Consider the following 23,395-nt stretch of genomic DNA (forward strand, 5'->3'; position numbering starts at 1 on the left):
TGTTTACATTTAATTCAGAAATAAGTATATACATACCGAGGTTGTAAAATAAAAGAAAAAGTAGTGATAAAAAGACATGATAAAAAGAAAGTGATAAACAATAAAAAAATTTAAAGAAGTGATAAAGGTGTAAAATAAAATTAAAAGTACATTGACAAAATATTCAGATATTTCTTGTTTAGATTCTTTAACAAGCAATGGAGAATTATTAGAAGTATCTGAGTGATAGAGTTAAATTATGTGAACTTTGGAAAATAATTCTGTTAACTCTAGGAAACAAATTGAGGTCACTGGAGGGCAGGGGGGTGGGGGGATGGGGAAATTGGGGAATGGGAATTAAGGAAGGCACATGATGATGGGATGAACACTGGGTGTTATACACAACTGATGACTTACTGAACACTACATATGAAACTAATGATGTACTAGATGTTGGCTACTTCAATTTAAATAAATAAATAAAAAAGGAATATTCCTTTGTAATAAAAATGTTACTTTTGTTAAAAATTGAAAAAATAAAATGAATATTTGTCTTCTGTTGATTGAGGTCACTGTAATACAATAAAACTGCCACACGTAAGTAAGCAAAAAAAAAAAAAGATCAGACAACCATATATATGGATGGAGGGAGAAAGAGCAGGGAGCAGGCGCAGTGACGTTATTAGATTGCTCAAATCATCAGTGAGAGGTCATGAAGGCCATCATTAGGAGGGCCCTCAGGAATAGGAGTCAACAGACAGGAATGTGAGAAATTGGATGCAGAGAATAAAGCGTGGCTGGTAAGAAGAAACCAGAGATTACTCAGAAGGGTAGTGACTGGGAGACTAGAGACAGATGAATGGTATTGCCATTACCAGAGACAAGAGTCAGAGGCAGAAACTGCTTCTATAGAGGAGATAAGATTCCAACAATTGAATTCCAGTTTACAGCGAGGCTTTGAAGACCTCATACTGGGTATCTGAAAACACATATATGATACTCAAAAGAGGGCCAGAGGTGCACAGGTAGATTGAAGAATTGCTCATGTGGCTCCCCTAAGAACAAAGAAGACAAAACTCAAAACAAAACCAAAACCAAAGCAAAACACAAAGAAAAACTCATCACATAGAGATTAGGAAAGAAAGCAATACACGGAGTCAAAGTAGAACTCATAAAGCATGATCAGAAAGACAAAAAGAGAACAAAAAGGGAAGGGTCATGAAAGCCAAGGACAGCTTCACAAACAAAGAAATGGTCATAGGCATCAGGTTCTGCAAAGTGGTTAGCTAGGAGAAGCAATCGGTGGTGGTGAAGTTACCAGATCCAGCCATTAGAATGAAGAATATACAGGCACCTGCTCTGACTCTGATATACTCATTTACATAATGAAGGAAGACCAGAATTTACTTAATGACTGATGAATCATGTATCAAAGATGGGTTAGTAACCACGTGTTAAAACTGTAAACACCAAAAAAATGGACTACAGATTCTAATTAGAGTTCTAACATTAACTTTTAATATTAATAAATCATTTCTTTTTCCTTCGAGTCATTGCTATTATCTGTGAATTAAAATTATTCAACCAGATATGAAGTAAGATCTTGTGTAGCTCTAAAACAATCAGAGTTCTTCTAAAAATGACATTATCTCTTGTGCAGATAGAGGTTAAGATGGATACTCTTAAAAGTTGCCACTAAAGAAAGAGAATATATATTATTCCAAATTATGCTTAGATTATAAATAATCCTTCAATATTAAACATATTAAACAAACCCCAAATAGAGTGCATTATATTAAAATCATGTTAAATACTAAAATTAACTTCTGTAAAAATGACTTTTGTCCTGAATTCCAGCCACCCTTTTTTTTTTTTTTGGCAATCACAATCATTTTATGGCTGATGGCACCTTAAAAGGCTTTTAAGCAAAAAGAAATTTGTTGACTTGCTTAACCAAGTAACTAAGTGAACAGAAACTTAAATAAAGACACATATTATTTTATATTAAAGGTGGGTGCTGATTTTATGTTCACAGTGGAGAGAAGAAGAAACTTAACCTGTAAGAAACTCTTCTAATCATCCTACAGAATTTCGGTAAATTATCCAATATGCATAAAAGCTAGGAAAACAAATTTGATATCTCTGCCTTAAGTTAGACCAAGCGGTGAGAAAGCCAAAGTTGTTCATTTCAGCAATTGTTAGACTTTTCTGAAAGTGCCTTTAACTGAAGGCTTGCACTTACATAATTACCACTAAGCACTCTGTGTACTTAGGTAAAAATTAGCAAATTTCATATACAGAAGACTATGCGAAGACAGGAAAACATAACTTACTGTTTTTTCTCTCCCAGGTTCAGGCTTTGCTGTGCGTGCTGCTTGTTGCTGTCCTTTCATGTTTTGAGTCGCCTCATCATCTTCCTTGGGCAAACTTGGAGGCAGGCCAGAGGGTTCATCCTCCATCTTGGTCTGTGGTTGCTTATCCTGTACCACCTGTGGAGCCACTCTGCCTTCCGGCTTTTCTTCAGTGGTTGGTACTTGAGTTTTAAGTAAGTCTTGTTTCTGTTCCTCCTCTAGAGCTGATGGTTTTGTTGCTGGAGGTAACTTTTTGTCTTCAGGGGCTGGCTTTTTGTCTTCAGAAGTTGGTTTTTTTTCTTCAAGAGGTGGCTTTTTTTCTTCTGGGAGTGGCTTTTTGTCTTCAGGGGCTGGCTTTTTTTCTTGAGGGGCTGAAGTTTTGTCTTCCTCTAGTTGAGTCTCCTGTTTGTGATCTGTGGTCACCTTTGGGACAATCTTTTCAACTGATGGTATTTCTTTCACTTTTTCTGGAATGACTTGCTCAGCTTCTGTTTTTACTTCTTGTTCCTTCCTTTTCATTTTTACTTGGGTAGGCATTTCTGTTTTCTGAGATGGTTGTTCTGGAGGGACAGGCATAGGAGAGGCTTTGGGTCCTGAAGGTGTAGGTGGCATTTTGCCCATATCTCCAAGCTGTCCTGATATTGCCCTCTGAGTCTGGCAATTTAAACAAAGCCATTCTTGAATCTGCAAAGAAAATAGCAATGAGCAGATTAACTATATTATAATGCATCTGTTTTGGTGAATCTGTTTTGGTGCATATACTAAGATTAACATCTGGTGACTTCAAGTTGCTTTTTAGTTTTCCAAATCAATGAAATAGTGACTTCTAAGGAAGGCTGCAAAAAGACTCTTTATAATCTAAAAATATGAGGAATCCCTAGAGATTGACAATTCACTCACCTCACCATGAGGAAGGAAAAAAATGTAGCATTAAAGATGGAGCCAAGGAAATATTCACTTTTTTGGTGAAGAATCTGCATTTGTTCCAAACAGAATATTTTTGAGTTTGGTGGCTTCAAAATTGGTATTTCATATAGTTACACAAAACAATTAAATTTTATGGTCATTTTCTATTAACAACAATTAACCAAAAGTTCTTTTAGGATTTAGCATATCATCTTTTATCTCTTGATGTGGGTCAAACGTAGTTCTATTTACCAGAGTATTGTGCATAATTCTCTATCTGCTTTAGGACTGATAAATAATTTCATTCTTAATAATATTCACATTTCTCATGCAATTGAGCAAGAAACAATCATTGGCTCAAATTGTTTGGTATCTTTCCCCTAGAGTTTTTTGAATCACTGACTAGAACAGTTCCTTATATTTCTGCTCCTCACTGTAATCCATGGGCCACTTGCACCAATCGACTGAGGGGGATCATAGGATATGCAAATTCCTAGGAATTCCTAAAACTGTTTTAGCAGGATCCTGGGGAAGGAGAAGGAGTAAATAAACTGGTTAATTCTTGGTTGATTCTTTTGCAAGCTAAATTCTGAAAACCCCCCTCTCATAACACATACACATGATGGCATGGGAGATTGATTATGTTAGAATAATAATATTGCAGAATTCTTCCCTTATTGATATATGCTGTGCTTTTTCTTACCTTATAAACATTATAATGTAAGAACTAAAGATTATACATGTAGCTCCTAATCGTTACATTTAATAAATACCTATTCTGTAAAGTCCAAGGTTGGGAAGTCATACAAATAGTATTGCATTCATATGTTGCACTGTTTTCTGAGTTCAATTTCAAACTGCTTTTCATACTGCATCACTCTTTCTAGTTACGTGACTTAAAATCACTTATTGTTCTAGAATATTATTAGGGATCTAAGTTTCATTTCTTATTTCAGCTTCTAATTTCTTTAGAGATATAACAAATGTTGCTTAATAATAATGACTGAGGAGCGCCTGGGTACTTCAGCAAATTAAGTGTCTGCCTTCGGCTCAGGTCATGATCCTGGAGTCCTGGGATTGAGCCCCACGTTGGGGTCCCTGCTAAGCGGGGAGCCTACTCATCCCTCTCTCTCTGCCCCTCCCCCCCAACTCGTACTCTTTCTCTCATTCTCTCTCAAATAAATAAAATCTTAAAAAAAAAATGACTGTTTTGCAATCTGTAAGCCATTATAAATTCTTATTTACTTATCTAAAGAGTAAAGACAAAAGTCCATTATTTAATTTGTGTCAATTGTTGTCTATAAAACATCAGTATGCGTTACAGGTTCATTTGCTTTTTGTGTGTACAATTATCCAATACCAATTCTCTTCTTAATTCAGGTTTCGGCAACTCTAAAGTATTGAATGGTGGCTTCTTTACACCAGAACTTTATAGAAAAATCTTAGGAAAGAAACTGACTTGATCCCTTACGTCAAATATGAAAAGCTCTCTCCAACCCTGGTGCTGAATAGTCCCTGGAGGAGGCCCTTCCACAAGAAAATCAATTTTCCAAGAAAATCAATCTTTATCCGTGCTGTGGTTTTAAAAACCATTACTCAGTTGAGCCACATCTGAAGATATTTTTTTTCAGAACCTGACATCTTTTAAAAACAAACGCAACACAAATACCTGCATCACTGCCGTCTTGTCACATGGATTGTAAAAACCAAATGCAGGTGTGTGTTAAGCATTCCTGGCAGGTCATATCCTAATGTAAAGAAGTTAGGAAGTTTTTCATATACCAGGAACACAGGTATCATTACATTGCAAATTTTTATCAAAATAATAGTGTGATTCTTTTATCTGAGTTTTCGGAACAAATTATTCTTGCAAAGTTATCATCTCTTGCGACTTATAGCATATGATACCACAATGGTAGACAGCTCTCGTTAAAATGCAAATGTGTTGAGATAATAAAGTGACCATTTCAAAGTAATATACTCATTATTTTCACATATTTGAAGGTTAAGGGGATAAAAGGTATCATCTATTTAACCTATAGTGTCACCTAAAACACTTCATTTTTCCCAATTTGAAGTAACGTCTGATAAACCTACAAGCAGTGATAACTCATGCTAGTATGGTCTGCAAGGCAGAGGGAGGGCAATAATGTCAGTCTAAAAGAAAAAGAATCTTATCCTGAGAGCCTCGCTGGCTAGATCAAACTTGTGTTTGCTTAAGTTTCCACCCGTATGCAGTTAAACCTGGTATTTTTATACTTGGTCTCTCAGTTGCATGAGTGATTTGCATTTGAAATAAGATTATTAAGACAAGCCTAATTCTTTTGACTTTACACTTTGACTAATTGTCACCAAAATTCATTTGGAACCTGATGTTACTATCATGTCAAATAATTATGACAACGTACTTCACTTATGTATCTACTCTGTATATATTTATTCTACCTATATTTATGGAGTACATATACCATTGGGCAAGGAATAAGATATGGGTTAAAATAAATATGCAGTAAAAATATATATATACATATAAGAGAAATGGAAAGGATATAATGTTTTTGTGGGTTTTTTTTAGGATTTTATTTATTTATTTGACAGAGGGAGACACAGTGAGAGAGGGAACACAAGCAGGGGGAGTGGGAGAGGGAGAAGCAGGCTCTCCGCTGAGCAGGGAGCCCGATGCGGGGTTTGATCCCAGGACCCTGGGACCATGACCTGAGCTGAAGGCAGAAGCTTAACGACTGAGCCACCCAGGTGCCCCAAGGATATAATGGTTTTAATGGGATTGGCTAATGAATCTGTTTAGAACATAAGGAATTAGATAATTTATGATTCCCAAAAGATAATTTTTTCACCAATTAGAAATGCTGAATTGGAAGTCTCATACGTGTCTCTTCTTTCTGCAGCCCTAGAACCAAAATTAGAATGCCAACAAATTCAGCAAGCAGAGGAAGTTATAATATCAAGAAGGAATTAAAAAAGGGAGAAAAGTATAGTAACACCAAAATTTGTATATTTCTTTAAATATGCAAATTTAAATTTTATTAAGAGAGGGCATACAAAAAGGCAGAGATTAGGGTAAAATCAAAAGTAGAAATGAGAAAAGCAAAATTGACTGAATTTTAATAATGAGTAAAATGAGTGATAATGGATTTTCAAATGAAAGTTCATTTTGGATAATATAGGTTATCGTCATTATCATATCACCATTAAATACAAACATGATTACTAGAAAAACTGGCTTCACAAGTCACAATTTAGGAAATACTCTACAACACATAAGATGTAAAAAAATCTGTAGTTCACAATTATTTTTTGCATTCTTTACCAAAAATAATCCCAAGGAATTTTGTATCCCTGTATTCAGGGATTTAATTAAGAAGCATTACATTTCTAGGTCCAAAAAAACCATTATCTTCACTCTTTGTTCTTCAACAGCCACACCATTAAATACTCATAATGTTTCTAGTCCAGTAACAATCTGGAGATAACAATAAGCAAGATGCCTAAATTATACAAAAATTCAATGCATAAATTATCACTGCCCATATATGATTTTTACCACCTGAAAGGATTTTACCACATATAGCATTAACTCTTTCTGTAAATTGCAAAACACATGACTATTCATAGTTTGCCTTAAGGTTAAACATCAAAAGAGTTACAGCTTTATCTTTGAAAATGAAGAGTGAGACAGGGGTGCCTGGGTGGCTCAATTGGCTGAGTCTTTGACTCTTGCTCTAGGCTCAGGTCACGACCCCATGGTTTGTGAGATCAAGCCCCGAGGGCCACTTCCGCACTCAGCGGGGAGTCTGCTTGAAGATTCTCTCCCTCTGTCCCTCCCCCCAACGTGTTCCCTCTCTCACTCTCTCTAAAGAAATCTTGAAAAAGGACAGTAAGACAATTAGAAAATAAATATATTTTATATATATGATTATGTAATATATACTTACATAAACTAAAGCCATTGCTGTTACATTATTGAGTTTACTACATAGAAAATACATTGAAAAATACAGATGCTTATGGAGGCTTATTTTTAAACATACAAGTCATCATTATGGATGCTTTCAGACCATTTCCATTGGTTTCACTAGGTTCTTAAATTATGTTTTATTTTCAGTAGCCTATAAATATCTCCTGATAGTAGAAAACATAAAAGTTTTTATCTATATTATTATTAAATGTATCAAATAAATTCAGAAGACTCTATTAGACCAATCACCTTTTAATCCAGGGCTTTCACATTAATAACCAGGATACCAAATTCATCTCCAAGTAGGGGAAAATTCTGATAAACAAATAGTGTATAAAAAATAACTCCATGTCGATCACAGCATACTACAATGTATTCAATTGTCAGCTGGTGCATGTTAATAGAATGCATTTATTTTAACATCATATCATCAGGGCTTGTTCAAAGCAATGCTTCACAAATCCATTAATCTTAAGAGCAAAGTAGGAAATGAAGGCAATAAAAACCCAGAAGAGGGATGTTGCTGTGGTACTTGGCATTTTTCCATCAATAAGCAATTTGCTTTACATAACATTTCAGCTGTAACTATAGCAACAATACCATTAAGGAAAATCTCCGAACTTCAGGCCTGCCTATTTATTTTTCTAAGTATCATTTCGGAAGCATGATAGTAAGACCTGCAGCAGGTTGAAAGGTGGCCGTTAGACTTAAAATGGTAGAGAACGGATGGCAGCGAAGCCTGCAGAAGCATTCATAGTTGTATCTGAGAAGTCTTCACCACATTTTAGCATGAATTTTTCATTAAAAGACCAACCAGACGAATGTGGAAGCTCACAGAGTTTCCACCAATAAGATTATGTAAGCAGAGATTATGCGCCCCCTACTCAAAATTCTGTAAAGGAAAACCAAGCGATCAATGCAATTGATACTCAAACACCTTGGAGTTTCCAGCCTACTATTAAGTCTTTGAGTCAACAATAAACATTTTACACAGGTTTCTGTTGGTCTGTTTATCTGTTTATAACTCAGAATGTTATTTTTTCAGCTAAAAAATAATTACACTGATGATCTGCTTAGAAATCACTATTTACTTACCAACAGGTCCAAAAATTGGAGGGCAATGTTACCTGCAACCTCTCACTGGTATCAGTCTCACCTATAGTCTTGGATAAAGGTGTTCCATTTGTCTGAGGCCCATACACTCTTTTTTTATTTTTAAGATGATGCTTTGAAGATTTTACTTATTTATTTGAGAGAGAAAGAAATAGTGAGAGAGAGCACATGAAGGGGTGGTAGCAGAGGAGGGAGAGGGAGAAGCAGGCTCCCCACTGAGCCAGGAGTCCGTTGTAGGGCTCAATCCCAGGACCCCCGGGATCATGACCCAAGCCAAAGGCAGACGCCCAACCGACTGAGCCACCCAGGTGCCCTGGGCCCATATACTCTTACAATTCAAGTGGACATTCTTAAAATCAGATTTTTTTGTTTAAATTTCTAAATTTATTTCCTTCTGTTATCTCTAAAGGGAAAAGGACTGAATTCACAGTTGGTGCACTCTTTCTTTTCAGATTACACAATCAGTTCCTACGCTATAAAATCAAGATATTAGAAATCTCTGATCATTCATGGGACTGCACTTCACAAGTATATGCAATGAGGTATTTGTGGTATTTCTATCCTTATTCTGTTCCTCCTAAAAATGAATGTGTGTCGGGAGGCGGAGCAAGATGGCGGAGGAGTAGGAGACCTGGATTTCGGCTGGTCTCAGGAATTCAGCTGAATAGGGATCAAACCATTCTGAACACCTACGAACTCAACAGGAGACCTAAGACGAGAGTAGCAACAATTCTCTGAACACAGAAGCGACCACTTACTGGAAGGTAGGACGTGCGGAGAAGTGAATCCGAGGCGATATTCGGGAGGATAGACGGCGGGGGAGGGGGCCTCCGTCGGCTGCTTCTGGCAAGTGATAGAGCCGCGGAGCACAAAATCGAACTTTGAGAAGTTGGCTCCGCTGAGGGACGTCGCTCCAGTGGCTAAGTGGGGGGTGGAACCCTCGTGGGACAGTGTGGTCTCAGGACCCTTGGGGTCACAGAAAGACCGGGGGTGCCTGAGTGCGGCAGAGCTCCTAGGTATCTGAGCGGGGAAGCCGGCTGCAGAGACGGAGCCGAGGCGCGGGCTCTCAGCTCGGGGTGGCCATAAACTGTGATCAGTGCCACACAGTCGGGCCACTGCTCCTCCAGTAGGGACCCAACAAGCGGCCGATCTGGGGAGACTCCCCTCCCTCCCCTGGGAGGAGCGGCGCGGGAACGCACCGCAGGGATCTGCTGGGTTTGGAGACTCCACAAGGGGTCAGGAGCCAGAGATAGAAACGCTCGGTCACAGGCCGGGTGAGCACGGAGTGCAGCCGGAGACCGGGGAGACGGGAGTGACTGCTTCTCTCTGGGGGCGCACTGAAGAGCGGGGACCCGAGTTCTCAGCTCCTCTGGGTGGAGATTGGAAGGCCACCATTTTCGCCCTGGTCCTCCAAAGCTGTACCAGAGCTTGCGGGGAACAAAATGTCCTGAGAGCAAACCCGAGCAGCTTGCTTAGCCCGGACCAACAAAAGCAGGGCAATTCAGCCTCCGGCAAAGACATTTGGGAACCACGGCAACAGGCCCCTCCCCCAGGAGATCGGCAGGAACAGCCAGCAAGCCAAGACCAAGTTTACCGATCAAGGAGAACGGGAGAACTCCAGCGCCAGGGGAATACTGCACATAGAATTCATGGCTTTTTTTTTTTTACCATGATTCATTAGTTCATCAAAGTTAATTTTTTAACTGTTTTTTTTTTAATTTTTCTTTTTCCCTTTTTCAATCAACATCTTATCAATCCCTTTTTTAAAAAAAACATTTTTTATTTTTCATTTTTAGTCATATTTTATCCCTTCATAGTAGTTACTCTTATTTCTGGCATACATATATATAAGATGTTCTCTAAAATTTTGAGATACAGTTTCTTCTAACAGATCAAAATATACCCTAAATCACTAGTGTATGGCTTTGTTCTAGTCTCCTGCCTGATCAAATTCTCTCCCTTTTTTCTTTTCTTTTTTTTTTAAATCTTCTTTCTTTTTTCAAACAACTTATCAATTCCTTTTATAAAATCTTTTATAATTTTCAACTTTACAGTCATCTTCCATCCCTTCATTGTATCAACCCTTATTTTGTACATATATGTCTTTCTTCCTTTAAAATTTTAGGAGGCACTTTCTTCTAACAGACCAAAATATGCCCAAAATCTAGTGTGTGGCACTGATCTATGCACTAGCCTGATCATATTTGATCATATTCTGCTTTTTTTGTATTGTTCTGTTTTTGTTTTTATCTTTTTTTCTTTTTTTTTCTCTTTTTTCTTTCTTTCCCTTTCTTTTCCCCTGGTTTCAGGTCTTTTCTGATTTGTATACAGTATATTTGCTGGGGACATTGTTAACCTGTTAGCATTTTGTTCTCTCATTCATCTAGTCTCCTCTGGACAAAATGACAAGACGAAAAAAATCACCTCAGCAAAAAGAACAAGAGGTAGTACTGTCAGCCAGGGACCTACTCAATACGGACATTAGTACAATGTCGGACCTAGAGTTCAGAATCATGACTTTAAAGATACTAGCTGGGCTTGAAAAAAGCGTGGAAGTTATTAGAGAAACCCTTTCTGGAGAAATAAAAGAACTAAAATCTAACCAAGTCGAAATCAAAAAGGCTATTGATGAGGTGCAATCAAAAATGGGGGCACTAACTGCTAGGATAAATGAGGCAGAAGAGAGAATCAGTGATATAGAAGACCAAATGATGGAAAATAAAGAGGCTGAGAAAAAGAGAGATAAACAACTACAGGATCACGAGGGCAGAATTCGAGAGATAAGCGATATGATAAGATGAAACAACATTAGAATAACTGGGATCCCAGAAGAAGAAGAAAGAGAGAGAGGGGCAGAAGGTATATTGGAGTAAATAATAGCAGAAAACTTCCCTAATGTGAGGAAGGAAACAGGCATCAAAATCCAGGAGGCACAGAGAACCCCTCTCAAAATCAATAATAATAGGTCAACACCCTGACATTTAATAGTAAAACTTACGAGTCTCAGAGACTAAGAGAAAATCCTGAGTGCAGCTCGGGAGAAGAGATATGTAACCTACAATGGTAGAAATATTAGATTGGCAACAGACCTATCCACAGAGACCTGGCAGGCCAGAAAGGACTGGCAAGATATCTTCAGAGCACTAAACGAGAAAAATATGCAGCCAGGAATACTATATCCAGCTCGGCTGTCATTGAAAATAGAAGGAGAGATAAAAAGCTTCCAGGACAAACAAAAACTAAAGGAATTTGCAAACACGAAACCAGCCCTCCAAGAAATATTGAAAGGGGTCCTCTAAGCAAAGAGAGAGCCTAAAAGCAGCATAGATCCGAAAGGAACACAGAGAATATACAGTAACAGTCACCTTACAGGCAATACAATGGCACTAAATTCATATCTTTCAATAGTTACCCTGAATGTAAATGGGCTAAATGCCCCAATCAAAAGACACAGGCTATCAGATTGGATTAAAAAACAAGACCCATCAATATGCTGTCTGCAGGAGACTCATTTTAGACCCAAAGACACCCCCAGATTGAAAGTGAGGGGGTGGAAAACCATTTACCATGCTAATGGACACCAAAAGAAAGCTGGGGTGGCAATCCTTATATCAGACAAATTAGATTTTAAAACAAAGACTGTAATAAGAGAGGAGGAAGGACACTATATCCTACCTAAAGGGTCTATCCAACAAGAAGATCTAACAATTGTAAATATCTATGCCCCTAACATGGGAACAGCCAATTATATAAGCCAATTAATAACAAAAGCAAAGAACACATTGAAAACAATACAATAATAGTGGGGGACTTTAACACCCCCCCGACTGAAATGGACAGATCATCTAAGCAAAAGATCAACAAGGAAATAAAGACTTTAAATGACACATTGGACCAAATGGACTTCACAGACATATTCAGAACATTCCATCCCAAAGCAACAGAATACACATTCTTCTCTAGGGCCCACGGAACATTCTCCAGAATTGATCACATCCTAGGTCCCAAATCAGGTCTCAACCAGTACCAAAAGATTGGGATCATTCCCTGCATATTTTCAGACCACAATGCTTTGAAACTAGAACTCAACCACAAGAGGAAAGTCAGAAAGAACTCAAATACATGGAGGCTAAAGAGCATCCTACTAAAGAATGAATGGGTCAACCAGGAAATTAAAGAAGAATTAAAAAAATTCATGGAAACCAATGAAAATGAAAACACAACTGTTCAAAATCATTGGGATACAGCAAAGGCAGTCCTGAGAGGAAAGTATATAGCAATAGAAGCCTTACTCAAGAAAAAAGAAAGGTCTCAAATACACAACCTAACCCTACACCTAAAGGAGCTGGAGAAAGAACAGCAAATAAAGCCTAAACCCAGCAGGAGAAGAGAAATAATAAAGATCAGAGCAGAAATCAATGAACTAGAAACCAAAAGAACAGTAGAACAGATCAACGAAACTAGGAGCTGGGTCTTTGAAAGAATTAACAAGATTGATAAACCCCTGGCCAGACTTATCCAAAAGAAGAGAGAAATGACCCAAATCAACAAAATCTTGAATGAAAGAGGAGAGATCACAACCAACACCAAAGAAATACAAATAATTATAAGTACATATGATGAGCAACTGTATGCCAGCAAATTAGATAACCTGGAAGAAATGGGTGCATTCCTAGAGATGTATCAACTACCAAAATTGAACCAGGAAGAAATAGAAAACCTGAACAGACCTATAGCCATCAAGGAAATTGAAGCAGTCATCAAAAATCTCCAAACAAACAAAAGCCCAGGGCCAGATGTCTTCCCAGGGGAATTCTATCAGACATTTAAAGAAGATTTAAAACCTATTCTCCTGAAACTGTTTCAAAAAATAGAAATGGAAGGAAAACTTCCAAACTCATTTTATGAGGCCAGCATTACCTTGATCCCAAAACCGGACAAAGACCCCATCAAAAAGGAGAACTACATATCCCTGATGAACATGGATGCAAAAATTCTCACCAAAATACTAGCCAATAAGATCCAACAGTACATTAAAAGGATTATTCACCACGACCAAGTGGGACTTATCCCTGGGCTGCAAGGATGGTTCAACATCCACAAATCAATCAACATGATAGAATACACTAACAAAAGAAAGAACAATCATGTGGTCCTCTCAATAGATACAGAAAAAGCATTTGACAAAGTCCAGCATCCTTTCTTGATCAAAACTCTTCAGAGGATAGGGATAGAGGGTACATACCTCAATATCATAAAAGCCATCTATGAAAAACCTACAGCTAATATCATTCTCAATGGGGAAAAGCTGAGAGCTTTTCCCCTAAGGTCAGGAACGCGGCAGGGAAGTCCACTCTCACCACTGCTGTTCAACATAGTATTAGAAGTCCTAGCCACAGCAATCAGACAACAAAAGGAAATCAAAGGCATCCAAATCGGCAAAGAAGAAGTCAAACTCTCACTCTTTGCAGATGATATGATACTGTATGTGGAAAACCCAAAAGACTCCACCCCAAAACTGCTAGAACTCATACAGGAATTCAGTAAAGTGGCAGGATATAAAGTCAACGCACAGAAATCAGTAGTATTCCTATACACCAACAACAAGACAGAAGAGAGACAAATCAAGGAGTTGATCCCATTTACAATTGCACCCAAAACCATAAGATACCTAGGAATCAATTTAACCAAAGAGGCAAAGGATCTGTACTCAGAAAACTATAAAATACTCATGAAAGAAATTGAAGAAGACACAAAGAAATGGAAAAACGTTCCATGCTCATGGATTGGGAGAACCAACATTGTGAAGATGTCAATGCTACCTAGAGCAATCTACACGTTCAAAGCAATCCCCATCAAAATACCATCCACTTTTTTCAAAGAAATGGAACAAATAATCCTAAAATTTGTATGGAACCAGAAGAGACTCCGAATAGCCAGAGGAATATTGAGAAAGAAAAGCAAAGCTGGCGGCATCACAATTCCGGACTTCCAGCTCTATTACAAAGCTGTCATCATCAAGACAGTATGGTACTGGCACAAAAACAGACACAAAGATCAATGGAACAGAATCGAGAGCCCAGAAATGGACCCTCAACTCTATGGTCAACTTATCTTTGACAAAGCAGGAAAGAATGTCCAATGGAATAAAGACAGTCTCTTCAACAAATGGTGCTGGGAAAATTGGACAGCCACATGCAGAAGAATGAAACTGGACCATTTCCTTACACCACACACAAAAATAGACTCCAAATGGTTGAAAGACCTAAACGTGAGACAGAAGTCCATCAAAATCCTAAAGGAGAACACAGGCAACAACCTCTTCGACCTCAGCTGCAGCAACTTCTTCCTAGAAACATCGCCAAAGGCAAGGGAAGCCAGGGCAAAAATGAACTACTGGGATTTCATCAAGATAAAAAGCTTTTGCACAGCAAAAGAAACAGTCCACAAAACCAAAAGACAACCGACAGAATGGGAGAAAATATTTGCAAATGACAGATCAGATAAAGGGCTAGTATCCAAAATCTATAAAGAACTTCTCAAACTCAACACCCAAAGAACAAATAATCCAATCAAGAAATGGGCAGAAGACATGAACAGACATTTTTCCAAAGAAGACATCCAAATGGCCAACAGACACATGAAAAAGTGCTCAACATTGCTCGGCATCAGGGAAATCCAAATCAAAACCTCAGTGAGATACCACCGCACACGAGTCAGAATGGCTAAAATTAACAAGTCAGGAAACGACAGATGTTGGCGGGGATGCGGAGAAAGGGAAACCCTCCTCCACTGTTGGTGGGAATGCAAGCAGGTGCAGCCACTCTGGAAAACAGTATGGAGGTTCCTCAAACAGTTGAAATTAGAGCTACCATACGATCCAGCAATTGCACTACTGGGTATTTTCCCCAAAGATACAAATGTAGGGATCCGAAGGGGTACGTGCACCCCAATGTTTATAGCAGCAATGTCCACAATAGCCAAACTGTGGAAAGAGCCAAGATGTCCATCGACAGATGAATGGAGAAAGAAGATGTGGTATATATACACAATGGAATATTATGCAGCCATCAAAAGGAATCAGATCTTGCCATTTGCAACGACATGGATGGAACTGGAGGGTGTTATGCTGAGTGAAATAAGTCAATCAGAGAAAGACATGTATCATATGACCTCACTGATATGAGGAATTCTTAATCTCAGGAAACAAAGTGAGTGTTGCTGGAGTGGTGGGGGTGGGAGGGATGGGGTGGCTGGGTGATAGACACTGGGGAGGGTATGTGCTATGGTGAGCGCTGTGAGTTGTGCAAGACTGATGAATCACAGATCTGTACTTCTGAAACAAATAATGCAACATATGTTAAGAAAAAAGAAAAAGGAGAAGATAGCAGGAGGGGAAGAATGAAGGGGATTAAGTCAGAGGGGGAGATGAACCATCAGAGATGACGGACTCTGAAAAACAAACTGAGGTTTCTAGAGGGGAGGAGGGTAGGGGGATGGGTCAGCCTGGTGATGGGTATTAAGGAGGGCGCATTCTGCATGGAGCACTGGGTGTTATGCACAAACAATGAATCCTGGATCACTACATCAAAAACTAATGATGTAATGTATGGTGATTAACATAACAATGAAAAAATTAAAAAAATGAATGTGTGTCAGCTATTCTTACTACACTGTTTTTGACTAGATTAGTACTTTTGTCCCCTTTACAATCAATGAAACAAGAAAAACTCATATCCAAAATACATAAGTGAATGATTGGCGTTATTCCTCCTTTATTTTCTGTGTAGATATAAGAATTATATCAGAATGTATTAGAACATAAATATTCATACAAAAACTAACAAAAAAACAAATAGGCTATTTAAATATTAATTTCCAGTGAAACTGCTGAACGTTAAGGGTGAGATTCAATAATGAAACCAAACAGAATACTGGATGTTGTTACGAATTGTACTGGGGTCATTCTTCCTGTGTTGAAACTGATCTGTGGTCATGTCTCTACTCTTCTTTTATGTGGGTGCTTATTTCTGTGAGACCACACTCACCCATACACCCACACAAAGCCTCTATTTCACCGACTGGAGGCTCTTAGTGTAAGTTTCTATATAATGTAAATTATATTGAAATAGCAACATGCCAACTAAAATCATGTATATTACACCAGGGATTAAAACTATATTTAGATTAGAATTGCATACTCTCAGTTGACATTCTTTTTGTGTCCATTTTTCTTTGACTAAATCAGGATCATTTTTCTCGTCATTTTCTCATCATAATTCATATGTATTTTTCTAAACTAAGAAAGTGATCTCTGAGTGTTTGATCTTTTAAATACCATTAAATAAACAATATATAAATACACGCATTAATTAAAATACCTCTCAAGTACTACATTAACACAATTTTGACAGAACCTGAAGAAAATCAGGGGCTTCCTTTTAGAAAGACACATATACATTTATTTTTATGCAAATATGTATATTTATTTGCATGGATAAGACTACACAGGTCTCATTTCCCTATAATGTCTTCCTTCTTTCTTTCCTTCCTTCCTATTCCTCCCTCTCTTCCTCTCTCCTTCTTTCTTTATATCTGTATAGAGGGCAACAAGAAGAGTGAGCTCACTAAGAGTATTCTTTGATTAACAAATGTATCTGATTCGGGTTCAATCACAGGCATCAGGGTAAGTGATCTCCCACCAGTGTGTATAGAGGACAACTCCAAAGACACAGCTGTTATCTCACTGGTAACCAATGATGCAAACTTACGGGTAATCATACATAATTACTGTGTTGACTTTAGCTAACTCAGCTCTAGCAAAAACAGAAGGCTTAAAGAGAAGGCTTATCTTTGGATTCAAGGCATTTCTATTTGTGATTAATTATTCTAGTGTACTACATTCTAGGCTGATATTTATATAAGTCTAGTATAAAAAATAACCAACAGTTTAAAAAATATGCCATTCATGTTATATGGATGGCAAGTTCATTTTTTTATAGTCACTTCTCATCCCTCCTGCTTTTACAGACTTGTATTATATCCCTATTACAAGAGGTGTGTATTTATTTTGCATATGTTAATTAATACATCAAAGCAAAAAAATACCTTTTTAAGTCTAACATAGTCACTAGTCAGCACTACAGGCAATGAGTAATTGAATTTCATAACAAATTGTGAAGATGTTAACACACTTCATCACAGAGGAATTTTGTTAAGGTTACAAAGCTATATGCATTTGGAAGCTAGATTATTTAAAGCACATTGACTAAAATCTGTAGAACATTTTACAGGATAAACAAAAACCAGCCCCAGCTTTTAAATTTAAGCATCATTGTGGATATAATGTTCAAAGACACAATCATCTCTCAGGTAGGGCTGAAGTGTATAGGAACGGGGTGGGGGGGGTGAGGGGGTGGGAGCGTGGCACCAGACTGACTGGATGATGGAGAATGCATGTAAGGTGGGTGGAGCGATGGGGCAGGTGGGGAGCCCTTCTACAGGCCACGGTACAGTACTGGAAACCCTTTTTGCAGGGAAGAATCAGTGTGCTGATTTTACAAGGTATAAACTTGTCTAGGGTGAACTATGTTTCCAAAATTCCCCTTCCCTAAATGTTTCCCATTAAAATGTGGCACCAGAGACACTGTGGGTGAGATATGGAGGGCAGAAGCCAACCAGCAACTACGGTGCTTTCTGCATGCTCAGACAGCTGAACAGGGTCACATGTACTGTTGTAGCTCACACACATCACTTACTGCTTGGCTTGGGACAGGAGGCAGGCATGCAGCTGCTCCGTTTTCCTCTGGATTCTTCTTTGGCTTCTTACTTAGCTTTTAGGATGGAGACAATGAGAACAGACAGGGGTTCTGCTCTGTCCTCATGGGTTCTAGCTGGTTTCTTTTAAATTCATCTTTCTTTCCTCTGCCTGTCCTCCATCCTTCATTCTCCAGTAGGCTTTCAGTGATCACTTACCCAGCTCCCGTAATTGCCTAAGACCAAATCCTTAAAACAAATCCCTTATTATATAGATTCTGTACTTTCTAATGATTCTGTTTCTTTAATTAAAGTCTAAGTGATAGAGTCAGGGTGGGTCAACTGTTATTCAAGGGGTGATGATATTTTACACTTTTTTTTTAAGATTTCATTTATTTATTTGACACACAGAGAGAGACAGCTAGAGAGGGAACACAAGCAGGGGGAGTGGGAGAGGGAGAAGCAGGCTCCTGGCTGAGCAGGAAGCCCGATGCGGGGCTCGATCCCAGGACCCTGGGATCATGACCTGAGCCAAAGGCAGACGCTTAACAACTGAGCCACCCAGGCGCCCCGATATTTTACACTTTTATCCAGTAATGTTGGTATGTGTGCAAAGTAATTCTAATAGTCCATTTCAGAGCTTACGTTGCATGGCAAAGAAAGTACACTTGACTGGAATTAAAAAGAAATAGGGACTCTCTGTCAGTGTGACACGCATAAATGGGTTATTTGGAAGGTTTGGGGTCTTTTTTAATTTTGGGGGGGTTAAAATTGTGGTAAAAAATTAAAAACAGCCATCAAAAATAACTTGTGACATATGTACACAATGAAAAATTTTAAAAGGGTTAACATGCATGCATCCATTGTCCACTTAAATGGAACACTGACAATATTATTAGAGACTTTCGCTATCATGTTCTATACTCTCTAAGAACAACCACTATTATAATTTTTGTGTTGTTACACATTTGTTTTTTATGGTTTTAGTATGTGTAATTTTTATATACTCTTTACTCTTGTATAGTTTTGAACTATATATAGTTTTGTGCTTTTTTTCCTCCTTTTATTCTTTTTCAGCAAACACTGCCTAGATACGAAAATGATCTATGAAATATGTGTGAGGCATAAAGAAAAACTTTATAATAAATACGTGGGAACCACTGACTCAATTAACAAATGGAATACTATCATATTTGAAGCTTCTTTCAAACTCACCTCTTTATATCTTCCTTCAAGTTAACTGCCATCCTATCTTATGTGTCTCTAATTATGACATTTTGGGCATATTTTCATCCGATCTGTTTAACTCCCTACACCATATATTGCTTGCTATTGAATATTCTGAAAAATGGTACCCAAATTTCCTTTCTGTTTTTGATTCTGATTTTAGAGTCAGAGTTGTAAAGTGTTATTTTAGATGAACAGGTAGGTAGATATAGATAACCTTCCAAAATCAAAGCATTTCCTCAAAACCAAGCTATGGTGCCATTAGCGAGTACTGATGATAATGATAGATAAATATGATGTGTAAGACCATAACCAGATGTAGGCACTGTGAGAAACTAGGAAATGCACAACTATTGTGAATTCATTTAACTTCATTTTTAAAAATATTAGAGACCCAACAAAACACGTATGTGCCAAACTCAGGTTATGAACCAGCAGTATACACTCCCTTCACTGGACCAGCTTTTAATTAAAAACTTAGTAAAGACCCTACAATCTGAGTGATCAAAGATTACTCAATTACTCTGAGGCTAATTTTTTAAAAAGTAGAATATGATTGTTCAGATATCCAAAAATAGAGTTCATAAAGATCTGAACATTCTATTTTTAGATAGTTTTTGACCTCACATTTAATAACTAATCAATACTGAGGAATCTCAGTAAGACTTTAAAGTAGCGTTATTCAATTCATTCATAAAATATTTATTGCTTATTTGCCATGATTTTCATGTTACTCTAAGTGCTAAATATGTAATATTTGCTATTAGAAGGACCAACATAATTATATAAGAACCAACAAAAATACATTAAATATATATTCATATGTGATTCATGTATGATTTATACATGGAAGATAATATCTATTATAGAGTCTAGGCTGAAACTACTAGGGACAGGAAAAAAATTCAAATTTAAGTAAACATTCAAGGACTTGGTTTCTCAGTTATGGCATGACTACAGGCATCTGTTTTAAAGCTAGTCATTTCTTCAAGCTGTTCTTTTTCTGGCAGCCAATCATAGACTTGAGGATCTACGTCTCATATATTAAACCTGAACTCCATCTGTATTTAAAAAATATATAAATACATAAACACACATATACATTTTTATAGGACTACCTGTTCATGAAAAATTTTTGAACAATTTGAAACTATCATCAAACATTACCTTGATGCTCTGAAAGATTTTTTTAAGAATGTAATTTTTAATGATGATGCAATAACCAACTGTGTGGATGTATTTTATTTAATGACCCCACTATTCTAAATACAACAATGCAAACATAAGTCAGAATGTTGATGCAAGGGAACAGGGAGTATTGAAGAATTTAGTTTAATTCCATAAATAAAATATTATCCATTTGCTTCACTATCTGGTACTCAACAATATGCCAATAATGTGCCTTATACATTCAGACATTCAGAGTTCAATCTCCAGCTCAACATTATATTGCTACCAGCAAACAGACAGGTAATAGCCCTTATAAGCCTGAAGACTCATTAGTTACTCACAGAATCCAGGGAAGAATAGACATTTCAAGTAGGTTTAACTTTCATGTGTGTTGTTGTCTCTGGTTTTTGAGCCAGTAAGGATGGGATACAGTGAAGAGGGGCTGAGAATGGGAGACTGGATAATACAGAAAGTCCAATTGGCAAAGATATAAATAAATATTAGGCAGCAAAAACATTACCATTACCCTATTCATTCATGCAATGAATAAACTAGTAATATTAGAACTCCTCTCCAGTTTAATGGACACATAATAACAGAAAGTAAATACTAGCCCACATAAGCCAGATTTTGAATAAAAGACATACGTTCAATTGATTTCTTGCTAAAGAACAAGAAATATTGATGGATGGTTCCTAATAACCAGATCCCAATAGCCTTACAACTACAATCAACCAGAAAGCCCACTGGAGATAGTCCCAGAACTTAATCCGGTCTGTATACCCTCATCACCACAAGAAGCCCAAGACACCTCAGTCAACCCTTGTCATCCCTCTCTCCACCCCCTCATATCTGCTCAGTGTTTCCTAGACAGTGAGAATATGACACAGGGATGAGTCAGCAGTGAGGGGAGGGGAACAGAGACAGAAAAGGAGAGGGTCTTGCCAGAGACACATGGAATGCTTAGTTTTCGCATCTGCCCATATTACTCTCTGGATCAATGTGGGAGTGGTATTTCCAGGAATCTGTGGTGTCTTGAGGCCCTCTGAACACAGGAGAGGCAGAATTGCTCCACGGGGAAGTCGGCTGGATCTTCACTGCCTGAAATGCTCAGCCAAGTCAAGTGATTATTGAGTCAGAAAGTGGTATGACTGTATCTGTCATCTCGAAAAGAATCTGATAAAGATATGTACCCCCCAAAAAAATCAACACTGCTTTCTGAGCCTTTAAGTGTGTACAGTGTGCTTGGCTGAAAAATAGAATTATAAAACAGAATTCCCATTTTTAACAGATAGCTCTTTTCCATTTAGCATATAACTTCCTCCTGAGGCTACCTACATTTGAAGAGGACAAGCTTACCCTGAAGGAATGACAGTGCACTGGAGAGGTTACGAGCTAGCACAGATGACTAGGGTGGCAAGAAAAGAAATGGGACGAAGGAATTGACATTGCCCAGAAAAACTGTCCCAATTCACAAGGAACCTAAAGATTTAAAAATGGAGGAGGAACAGGTTCTGGGAGCCAGTGAATATAATACTTATCTCATTGACTCCTGATGACATTCAGAGGAGAGAATTTCTACAATCGTGTTCACTGCACAGATGAAGAAACTGAAGCATAGAAACTAAAGAGTCACATCGTGATCAGTATCTAAAGCTAGTAAATGGCAGATCTCAGAAATGAGGCCATAGCTCATACATTTAGATTTTAAAGAATATAAAAGAGGGCGCCTGGGTGGCTCAGATGGTTAAGCATCTGCCTTTGGCTCAGGTCATGATCCCAGGGTCCTGGGATCGAGTCCTGCGTCGGGCTCCCTGCTCCTTGGGAGCCTGCTTCTCCCTCTGCCTCTCTCTCTCTCTCTCTCTCTGTCTCTCATGAATGAATAAATAAAATCTTTTAAAAGAAAAAGAATATAAAGGATACTTAAGTCAGAGTTGAAGGTAGGATTTCCTAGAGATGACACACAAAAGAAGATAACAAGGACCAGATTCTTGGAAAATAGCTCTACTTACACAAGAAGGAAAACCAGCAAAGCCACGTAAACAGGATCATTCAAGAAGGTGGGAGGAAAATCGGCAGTTTTTAGTAAACTCAAGTGGAAAAGATGAGAATTTCAAAGTGAAAGGCAACACTGCCAAATACAGCACTGAGGTTAAATAACATATATTTCCAAAAGATTGGCAGACAAGTCTCTTTTTATAATTGAACCAAGTACTCTATATACTTCCTTCTTCATTGTTTGTTTTGTCCCTCTCATCTTTGCAGTAACTGCTTTGATGTTTCTCAAGTGGCCTGCATAACTGACTATAAACAACTGTTGTACCTATGATTACATATATAACTATACCTGAAAACAATGAGTTATGTTTATTACATTGCTTCATCTTTATGTGATGAGTATAAGCATTTAAAAACATAAATGAAGTAAAACCTGAGAATTCACTTCAAGTGCCATGTTAGAATATTACTTTGAATGACATCAGATTTTGAAGTAGGAATTTATTTGTGGGTATAATCTTTTTCTATACAGAGTATAAATGATTAGACTTTATGTGAACTAGTTACTGAAGAATGAAGCTCAATATTTTTTCCTTTCTTCTTTCCTAGTTTTTAAAATGGAAAAATTGGTTAGGATCTAAATAAACAATGAGAATGTTCTATGTGTTTTGTATATTGATGAATACATTGAAAATACCATAAAATTTTTTATTCCTGGAGAAGCTACTGAGATACCACACTTCACTCAATTAATTTATCATTCCACATATCCTCACCAGATATTGTATTGGGTGCCCTCTGTTAATAGAGAGATTAAATACATAGGTGCTTATTACAGTGAGCCCAAGGTCTAGAAGAAAGAAAGAAAACACAGTCTCAGTATTTTTATAATAAAAACAAAAGGTGCTCTGGAAACACA

At 37.7% G+C, this 23,395-nt stretch overlaps 1 protein-coding gene across 5 annotated transcripts in view; it reads right to left on the reverse strand.

Annotated features, from left to right (window-relative positions):
- The window catches only part of PCLO (piccolo presynaptic cytomatrix protein), a 391,109-nt gene that overhangs the window by 198,618 nt on the left and 169,096 nt on the right, over positions 1-23,395 (reverse strand). For all 5 annotated transcript variants that reach the window (XM_073898726.1, XM_073898725.1, XM_025872800.2 and 2 more), the window contains exon 4: positions 2,313-3,014. In XM_073898726.1, the coding sequence (XP_073754827.1) occupies positions 2,313-3,014 (702 nt within the window). The remainder of the gene's footprint in view (positions 1-2,312; positions 3,015-23,395) is intronic.

This window comes from Callorhinus ursinus, unplaced genomic scaffold (genome assembly GCF_003265705.2).
Source record: "Callorhinus ursinus isolate GAN/ISIS: 27379988/994484 unplaced genomic scaffold, GSC_fseal_2.0 scaffold12, whole genome shotgun sequence".
Classification (NCBI taxonomy): Eukaryota; Metazoa; Chordata; class Mammalia; order Carnivora; family Otariidae; genus Callorhinus; species Callorhinus ursinus.